This window comes from Babylonia areolata, chromosome 5 (assembly GCF_041734735.1).
Source record: "Babylonia areolata isolate BAREFJ2019XMU chromosome 5, ASM4173473v1, whole genome shotgun sequence".
NCBI lineage: Eukaryota > Metazoa > Mollusca > Gastropoda > Neogastropoda > Buccinidae > Babylonia > Babylonia areolata.
Window position 1 is genome coordinate 27,904,851 of NC_134880.1, and position 10,000 is coordinate 27,914,850.

General features: G+C 43.0%; 1 protein-coding gene across 9 annotated transcripts in view; it reads left to right on the plus strand.

The window, feature by feature from the left end:
• The window catches only part of LOC143282012 (high affinity cAMP-specific and IBMX-insensitive 3',5'-cyclic phosphodiesterase 8A-like), a 215,842-nt gene that overhangs the window by 170,715 nt on the left and 35,127 nt on the right, over nt 1-10,000 (plus strand). For all 9 annotated transcript variants that reach the window (XM_076587421.1, XM_076587422.1, XM_076587419.1 and 6 more), the window contains exons 4-7: nt 781-971; nt 1,753-1,815; nt 6,230-6,287; nt 8,325-8,492. In XM_076587421.1, coding sequence (XP_076443536.1) covers nt 781-971; nt 1,753-1,815; nt 6,230-6,287; nt 8,325-8,492 — 480 coding nt within the window. The remainder of the gene's footprint in view (nt 1-780; nt 972-1,752; nt 1,816-6,229; nt 6,288-8,324; nt 8,493-10,000) is intronic.

Sequence of the window (10,000 nt, forward strand, 5' to 3'; positions counted from 1 at the left end):
AGCATCGTCATCATCATCATCATTATCCTCATCATCATCCCCGTCCCCGTCAGCTTCATCGTCGTTGTTATCTCCTCTTTCCCTTTCCCTTCCAGATGTTGCTGGTGTTCAGCAAAGAAGACGCCCAGTGCAGCTGTCTGTCTGGCCGCCGAAAGGCTTGACCATCATTATAATCATCACAACCATCACCACCATCATCATCGTCATCGTCCACAACCTCATCCTTATGTTCTCATTTCTTTCCCTTCCAAGCTGTTCAGCAAAGGGGACGCGCAGTGTGGCAGTCTGTGCGAGGCCACCAAAATGTTGGACCACCATCATCACCATCATCATCATCATCATCCACAACGTAGTCCTCCTACTCATCCTCATGTTCTCATTACATTCCCCTCCCCGTCCAGATGCTGCTGGTATTCAACACGGAGGACGCCCAGCGTGGCAGTCTGTGGGAGGCGGCCAAGGGACTCCTTCTCCTTCTCCTTCTCTTCGTCCTCCTCCTGCTCCTCCTCCTCTCCTCCTCCTCCTGCTCTTCATTATCCTCATTGCCCCCATCAGATCCATCATCATTGCTCTCTCCTCAAACCCCACCCCCACCTTCCAGATGTTGCTGGTGTTCAGCAAAGAGGACACGCAGTTTGCCAGTCTGTGTTTGGCCGCTAAGAAGCTGGGCTATCATCACCACCGTCATCACCACCACCAGCCATTATCGTCACAATCATCATCATCGTCCACAACCTCCTCCTTCTCATCCCCATGTTCTCGTGTCTCTCTCCCTTCCAGATGCTGCTGGTGTTCAGCAAAGAGGACGCTCAGTGCGGCAGTCTGTGTGAGGCGGCCAAGAGGCTGGGTCACTCCTGCCACCTGGCCCTCACGGCGGAGGCTGCCCTGGAGAACTTCCTCCTCCGGCACCACGACGTCGTCTTCATCGACAGAAGGTCCTCCAAGGCTTTCGACGCCGACGCTCTTTGCAGGTAGGGGCCGGCGACTACTTTCGCGCGCGCGACTCTTTCGCACACATGCGTAAACGCAAAGACTGACTGACTGACAGACACGTGTGCGCGCACGCACACACACACACACACACACACACACACACACACACACACACACACACACACACACACACACACACACACACACACACACACACACACACACAGAAGTAGTAGTGTAGTAGTTGATGTTTTTGTTGTTGTTCTTTTGAACGTGGGCTGTTCTCTCCTCAGTTGTTTTTTTCAGCCAAATGCATATTGATGGCTCTGTGTGTGTGTGTGTGTGTGTGTGTGTGTGTGTGTGTGTGTGTGTGTGTGTGTGTGTGTGTGTGTGTGTGTGTGTGTGTGTGTGTGTGTGTGTGTGTGTGTGTGTGTGTGTGATTCACTGCCAAAAGGTGGGAACATTGACGGTTGTGTTTTTTTTCTATGACAATTTTTTTCATCAATTTATGTTGTGTTTATCTAACATTGCAGTAATGTAGAAAAATGCCCAGAGACACACGTGAGACAATGTAATCTACCAAACCCTGTCAGTTTTACAGTCATGTGTGTGTGTGTGTGTGTGTGTGTGTGTGTGTGTGTGTATGTGTGTGTGTGTGTGTGTGTGTGTGTGTGTGTGTGTACGTGCGTGCGTGTGTGCGTGCGGGCGCGCGCGTATTTGGCTTTTCTTGATTTTATTTTTAATAATAATATTTAACACTTTGTCGTTTAAAAAAAAAATCAAAACAGAACCCAGCTTACTTCACGTTTCTTGTTTCAGATCAATGCAAGCCAGTGCCAAAAGCAACGATTACTCTGTGATGGTTGCAATCACCAAACACACGTAAGTTTGCCTCAGCGTGTGTGTGTGTGTGTGTTGGGGGAGGTTGACGGTGGGATGGGGGAGGAAGAGGTGCAGGGAAGCGGCATGGAAAACAGTGGGGGTGTGGGGTGGAGGTGGCAAGTCAGATTGAAAAGCAACTGGAAAATTGCCTAGAATGTATCGTTTGATTCACATTAACATTCATTTCTTCAACTTTTCCAAGCTGATGGCTTCATCTGATGATGGTATTATAGATACGTCATCTCGCGGTTACAGATTCTATTGCCCTCCACCCTCTCTCTCTCTCTCTTCCCCTCCCTCTCTTCTCCTCTCTCTCTCTCTCTGCCATTCTCTCTCTTTGCAATACAATACAATATAATACAACACATGTGACCATCCATCTTGGTTTTCACTTCCACACCCTTCCCCCATCCCCACCCCCACACCTCCTGCCTCTGCCTAATCTCCCCAGCCTGCTACACCCCCCCCCCCCCCCCCCTCCGCTCCCATCCTACCCTACCCCCCTCCACCCCCCCACCCCCCCAAAACACACACACACACAACCACCCATTTCCCCACACAGCCACAGTCACGGAAGGAAGTGGTCTTTCCTTCTCCTCCTTCCAACAGCCAAACAGTGGAGTGCTGCTACACGTGGTTCCCTCCATCCCCCGCCCACACAGGAAACAGCTCGGCAGTTGTTTGCATTGTTCCCACTAACTCGGAATGGAATGTTTTCGCTGCTGCGAGAAACGTGGGGCTGTTGACGTAGTAGACCTCAGTGCTGAAATTATCATCCCCATCGTCACCCGCAGCCGCCACTGACTCTCTTAACTTGTTGGAAGCCAAGGTTGAGATGTAATCACTGGTACAACCGATTGTCACGTAGCCTACGCGGCGCTCTCTTTCAGTTCGCACGCATGCGCGCGTGCACGCATATACGCTCACACACATACACACATGCACACACACACACACACACACACACACACTCATGCATACACACACACACACACACACACACACACACACTCATGCACACACACACATACATGCATACACACACACACGCACACACACACACACAGAGGACACTTCTAGCTTTGTCGGCTGAAAAAACATGTATGATGTTGTTTAATTCAGGTGGTAACCCATCTAGCACACCCATTTTTAAATTACTTGGTGACGTCATTGATTATGAACAGGTAGTGAAGTTTTTAGGCGTTTATCTTACTTCAAAGCTGACATGGAATATTCATTTTGATTACATCTTAACAAAGGCAAGGAAAAGTATCAATTTTATGAAAATTATAAGCCGCTTACCCTGGGGAATGGATACAAAAACATTGATTCATCTTGCCATGGCCCTTGTAAGATCTAAGATAACCTATGCACAAGAAATATTTTTCAGTGCACCTAAATATCTATTACAAAAGATTCAAAGTGTAGACTGTAAGGCTATCAAAATTGCCCTCGGAGTGCCCTCTCATGCATCCAATCAGGAAACATACAAAACAGCCGGAATTCTTCCATTAAATGAACATCGTGAGTTAGCAACAGCAAAATTCGCTGTGAGGTACACTTCAATGACAAAAAATTTCATTGCTGATGAACTGACAGTAAGATCAGACATTGATTTTCCTAAAAGAGCTAAAGCCATCTCATCACAAGAAACAGTTGCAACTTACATTTCAAATCTGTTAAAAGAATCTGAAGTTAACATGAAAGAGTTAGCTGCAAAACCACATCATTCTCCTGTTCCTTTTTGGGAAATGTTGAAAGCGGATTTTGATATCACTTATTCTGAAACAAAAAAGGAAGAAAACTTCAATATCACGACAAGTACTGCCAGAATTCATATAACAGAAAAATATCAGAATCATCTCCATGTATTTACAGATGGATCTGTTCTTGATGACAAAAACGCTGGTGCGGCTTTCTATATTCCTGCCTTTAAAGTTGAAAAATCTTACTTTATTGGAAAACACCTTTCCATATTCACAGCTGAGCTAATTGCTATTATACAAGCTCTGAACTACTTAGTGAGCCATCAAATAGTTTTCTCGAAAATAGCATTCTTTGTTGATTCCAAATCAGTACTTTATGCTCTAGAACTATTCAGCCTTGAAACAAGACCTGACTTAGTTATTGAGGCAAATCATTTGGTACATTGTTTAAGGATTAAAGGGACTGAGGTCAGTTTTTGTTGGGTGCCTTCTCATGTGGGCATTCTTGGCAATGAAACTGTTGATAAAGCAGCTAAAAGAGGAGCGCAAGATTCAGAAAAATCGACAAAAATACATGTCCGTCTCTCCGTAAAAGAGGCATACACTTTGTTAGAAAAATCAGCATGGGGTCGATTTCATAACCGATGGAAGTTAAAGTTTTTAAACCATAAAGGAACATTATTCCCCGAGAATATTATTAAAGAAAAGATACCGAATCCATCAGCTTGCTATACAAGATTAATAACCTCTACTTTCTTCCGTATAAAACTTGATGCGCTGAAGATAAAGTATAGTAAAAATGTTACATGCATCTGTGGTAAGCAGTTCAGCTTGCATCATTGTTTGTTTCACTGCCAGCAGTTACGTACCTTCTTGCCCAAGTATTTCAAAGAGAATAATAATTCTGCAGATGATTTTTGTAAAGTTATTTCTGACGAGGTTCTTATGGTCGAACTTTCACAGGCATTAGTTCATAGCCCTATTTCTACATTCCTTTAATGCACTTCAGAATTGTGTTAATGGTTTCTGATTATTATAATTATTATTATTGGATTGTTACTGTTAAATGTAATAGCATGTTACTAATACCCCATGCCCCCACCCCACCCCACCCCACCCCTTTAATTTTTTATTTTTTTTTTTTTTTTTTAACGTCTAATATCACTGATAGTGAAAAGACGCTAAACAAAAGAACGAACACAGAGGACACACACAGAGAGAAAAGAACGGAGGAAAAGAAAAAAAAAGACACGTGCTTGCTGGCGGTTGGTGCAATATTGTGCATGTCTTTGTTCTTTGTAAGCTGAAAAAAAAGAAGTAACAGAACTTCATCATTGCTTTATATTTGAAATAGTTCACGTGGGCCTAAACCTTTTTTTTATTATTAAGTGTTCGGTGTCGTTTGCTCCCATAATAGTATTCATATATTTTACATGCAGGCACAGATTAACGTAAGTTTACAGTTGGGCCTACAGCGCAGCGAGAACTGATTTATCAATGGTTTCTCCATTGCCTTGGGAAATCATTTATAGCGAAATGCGTGCGTGTGTGTGTGAAGGACTATGCCTCTCAAACTAGGAGGCAAAATTGCACTGGCTGTTAGTGCTGCAGCCTTGGGCCTTTGGAATCATCCCAACGCCGACTGCCCCAAAACTCTCTTGGCCGAGAGAGTGGTGATGTAACATGGGCAAGACACTGTACACTATAATCAAATTCTAACTCTGACGGGTGCAATAGCCGAATAGTTAAAGCGCTAGACTTTCAATCTGAGGGTCTTGGGTTCGAATCTCTCGGTGCACCTGGTGGGTAAAGGGTGGAGATTTTTCCGATCTCCCACGTCAACATATGTGCAGACCTGTTAGTGCCTGAACCCCCTTCGTGTGTATGCGCACAGCAGAAGATCCTGTAATCCATGTCAGCGTTCGGTGGGTTATGGAAACAAGAATATACCCAGCATGCACACCCCCGAAAACGGAGTATGGCTGCCTACATGGCGGGGTAAATAAATAAAAACGGTCATACACGTAAAATGTTACATGTCTGTATGCGTGTGCGTCTGAAATCTGATTGAATGACACAGGAAACGAATGATGAGCGCCCAGTGGCAGCCGTCAGTCGGCTCTACCCAGGTAGGCAGCCTGTGGTGCAAATGTCCCCGTGTATGTAAAGCGCTTAGAGCGTGGTCTCTGACCGAGGATAGGCGCTATATAAGTATCCACATCAATCAGTCAATCAATACTAAGGACAGCAGTTGCCTCCTCTGTTGTTCTTATGACCACAGTCGGACACAACGAAGGTAGCATCCATTTTTGTTGATGTCATGCTTGTGTTGTTGTTTTTTTATGTAACTTTTTTTTTACTTGTTTCTGTCATGACTACACTTTTTTTTTCTTTTCTTTTTTTAACATATTTTTAATTCCCCATCATTCACCCATCCATTCCACAAATCTTACATTCATTCATCAACATCTTTCTGCTGTGGTCGTTATACAGGGTTACCTGCAAATGGACAGGAAAAGAGAAATGAAAAGTGTCATGGAAACATGCATTAGACAATGTTGGCAATGACATGATATTGTAAAATGCATAGAGCTTCAAGAATATGCGCTATAGTAAAACATCTTAATAAATCCATGAATAATTAAGTAAATAAATAAACATTTCTTGAGACAATACGGATAAATTAATGACTACACTTTGTGTTGCAGACCCAGTGACAAAGAAGAGCCTTCCATTCTACCATTGCTCAAGGCCGGATTCCACAAAGTAAGTTCCCCAAGCCATCTTGGCAGGCGTCAAACTTGGGAAAACTTTCTTCGCCCAAGTCGGCAGCAGGTGTCTACGGACATTGCCGTTAATGAAATAAAAGTTAGAATTCTATATAAAAAAAAAAGGGTGTAAACGGAAAGTCAGTGTTGATCAGCATAGTTGTCCATGATAACACAAACCTCCCCTCCCTCCCCTCCAAATAAAACACATAAAAAAGAAAAGAAAATAAGCAGATTACGTTGCATTTCAATAACAGACCTGAATCACATACGAGTAAATTTGCGATCCTTTCTACTACTACTACTACTTCTACTACTATTACTACTACTACTGTTGCTGCTGCTACTACTATTACTACTACATACAAACAAAACAAAAGCAACTGTCTTAACCCCTTGACTGCTATTTACAACTTTACTCCTCAGTGAAGGGCCATCACCTTACTGAGACTGAATTGAACTTACAGTCAGAATGCCAAGTCAGAATGTTAGTCACCATTATTCATCTTTACGTCTTCGTCATGGCATGTCCGTACCTTTGTGCAACAAAGTCAACAACAACACTTAAAAGCACAGAGAAAAAAACAGTAATTATACTTCAGATTCATGGACAACACGGAGGAAGGTGGCAGAATGGTTAAGACGCTCAGCTGCCAATACAGAGAGTCCGTGAGGGTGTGGGTTCGAATCCCGCTCTCGCCCTTTCTCCTAAGTTTGACTGGAAAATCAAACTGAGCGTCTAGTCTTTCGGATGAGACGATAAACCGAGGTCCCGTGTGCAGCACGCACTTGGCGCACTGAAAAAGAACCCATGGCAACGAGAGTGTTGTCCTCTGGCGAAATTACGTAAAATGAAATCCACTTTCATAGGTACACAAATATGTAAGCATGCACTCAAGGCCTGACTAAGCGCGTTGGGTTATGCTGCTGGTCAGGCATCTGCTCAACAGATGTGGTGTAGCGTGTATGGATTTGTCCGAACGCAGTGACGCCTCCTTGAGAAAGTGAAACTGAAACTGAAACTGCACAACACGAACCTCATTTCACAGATTGATGTTCAGTCAATGACACTTTCTCCTCGCCCACCCTCCTACCCCTATCTCTCTGTTCTTTTCCGCTCTCTCATTTTTCGCTAAGATTTGTGTTGGGAGAGGAAGACAAGAAACCAACCCTGATGACAAAGGAAATGTTTGAAGGAAAAAAAAAAAAAGGACTTCCCACGCTTTCTCGCAATCCGGCGAGAGAAAGCGTGGTGACGACCACACTTTCTCGCAAAAAGTCACGCGTTCTCGTAAAATGAAATAAAGCGTGGAGCCCCCCCCCCCACCTCCTCCCCAACCCCACCACCCCACGCTTTCTCTCAATGCGCGTGAAAGCAGTGGGCTATACACCAGTTTCATTAGAAAGGTACAAGACAATATCCTGAAACCAAGTGACTTGACCAATTGCGATGACTGTCAAATACAAAACAAAACAAAACAAAACAACCCCCCCAAAAAAACAACAAACAAACAAACAAACAAAAAACAAAAAAAAACGCTCGAAAAATATGTATTTCATAGCATGCAGTCTTAGATGACCCGTTTATTTCTTTGTTCCTTTTGTTCTTTTGTTGTTGTGTCTATTGAATAATCCTTTAGGGATTTTAAGACAATAAATAAGTGAGTTTTGATAGTTTCAGAATTCGTTGGTAGTATTTTTGATTGTGCGCAATTTACGATTCTGTGCTATGACTTGTGTATGTGTGTGCGCGTGTGCTTGTGTGTATTGTGTGTGTGGGGGGGGGGGGGGGGGGGGGGATGCATAATTTTCATAATGTTTGGTATCTTGTGTACAATTTTTCCCTTTTTTGATATTTAGATATGTGTTCTGTTTGTAAACGCTTAGGGCTTTTTTCAGAATTAGGCGTAAATAATACAACTACTACTACTACTACTACTACTACTACTACTAATAATAATAATTATGAAATTAAGTCGAGTTGATTCACACTCCACCCCCACCCCACCCCCCACACCCCCTGCCTGTCCCCCAGCGCTTCACAGAGACCACCAACGTGGGCACGTGTGTCAACGAGTTGCACCAGCTGGCACAGGGCGAGGTTCGAAGCCAGAGGAAGCTGCGGGCCTGCGGGGCCCTGGTCACTGCTCTGGACAACATCTCTGACGCCGTGGAGATCACCAGCGAGGCCCACACCATACAGGTAGGTGTGATGACCATGAGGCAGCAAAGAAAAAGGAAAAGAAAAGAAAAGAAAAAGAAAAGAAAAAGAAAAGAAAAAGATGTCTCCTGATCTGACTTGCAATTGAACTTTTACATGTCATTTTCTTTTCCCTAGTTGTTAATACTTGTATCATTTTCAAATGTCTTCTTTGTAATTGCTTCTTCCCATGGGATTTTTGGTGTGGTGACGTTTGTGTGTGTGTGTGTGTGTGTGTGTGTGTGTGTGTGTGTGTGTGTGTGTGTGTGTGTGTGTGTCTGTGTGTCTGTGTGTGTGTGTCTGTGTCTGTGTCTGTGTGTCTGAGTGTGTCTGTGTGTGTCTGTGTTCTTTTTATTAATAAAAAAACCATAATATTTTCTTCTTTCTTTTTATCATTTTCTAATGATTGATGTAAATGATTCTGGGGTAAACTGTCGTTCGTGACTCTAACATAACTCATTCATCTATCGACTAATGCCAAATCTACTTTATCCTATTTCACTTATTATCATTATTGTCTTTATTCTGTAACAGTCGTGCACGGTGTGACTTTTTTCAGTTGTTGTTGTTGTTGTTGCATATTTGTCTACATGTAAAATAGAAATGAAAAAAAAAATGCTGCTTATCAAAAAACAAAAACAAAAACCCCAACAACAACAACAAAAAACAAACACCCATATCACCTAAGTTTAGACACAAGCAAATACAACATGAATAATGAATTATGCAATGTAGATTACACACAGAATGTACAGACAATTGTAGCCTATGAAAATATACGATAATAAATCATGTAAATATGAAAATAAACCAGTAGCAATCAGCAGTGTGTGAATCAGATTTCTGAACGTGGGTTGAGCGGTGCGTGTATTATATGTCTATCTCTGTGTTGGACAGTTCGTGAATCAGTGTGTGTGTGTGTGTGTGTGTGTGTGTGTGTGTGTGCGTGTGCAGTACGTGAATCATGTCTCTAAACTACCATGTAAGCGTCCATCCCCTCTTCTTCCAAATTTGGTGGTAGGCGTTTCCTTCGTTCTTTATCCTTCGCTGGGAGTCCATATCTTTACGTTGCTTCACCATATATATATATATATATATATATATATATATATATATATATATATATATATATATGATAGTCAGTCGTGTCCGACTATGACCATCAGGACAGCAGAGGAGGCAACTGCTGTTCCGACTATTTGGGCTAGAATTTGATTATAGTGGAGAGTGTCTTGCCCAAGTACATCCCCCCTCTCTCGGCCATGAGGGTTTTAGGACAGTCGGCGTTGGGATGGTTCCCAAAGGCCAGCTAGGCCACAAGGCTGCAGCACTAAGAGCCAGTGCAATTTTGCCTCCTAGTTTGAAAGTCATAGTCCTTCACAAATGACTAAGCTGTAAGTGGTTTCCCATTGACTGGAGAAACCATTGATAATACAGCTCTCACTTTGCTGTTGGCCCAAATGTAAACTTATGTCAATCTGTGATATAAGCCGAGTGTTGGGCCTGGTTTA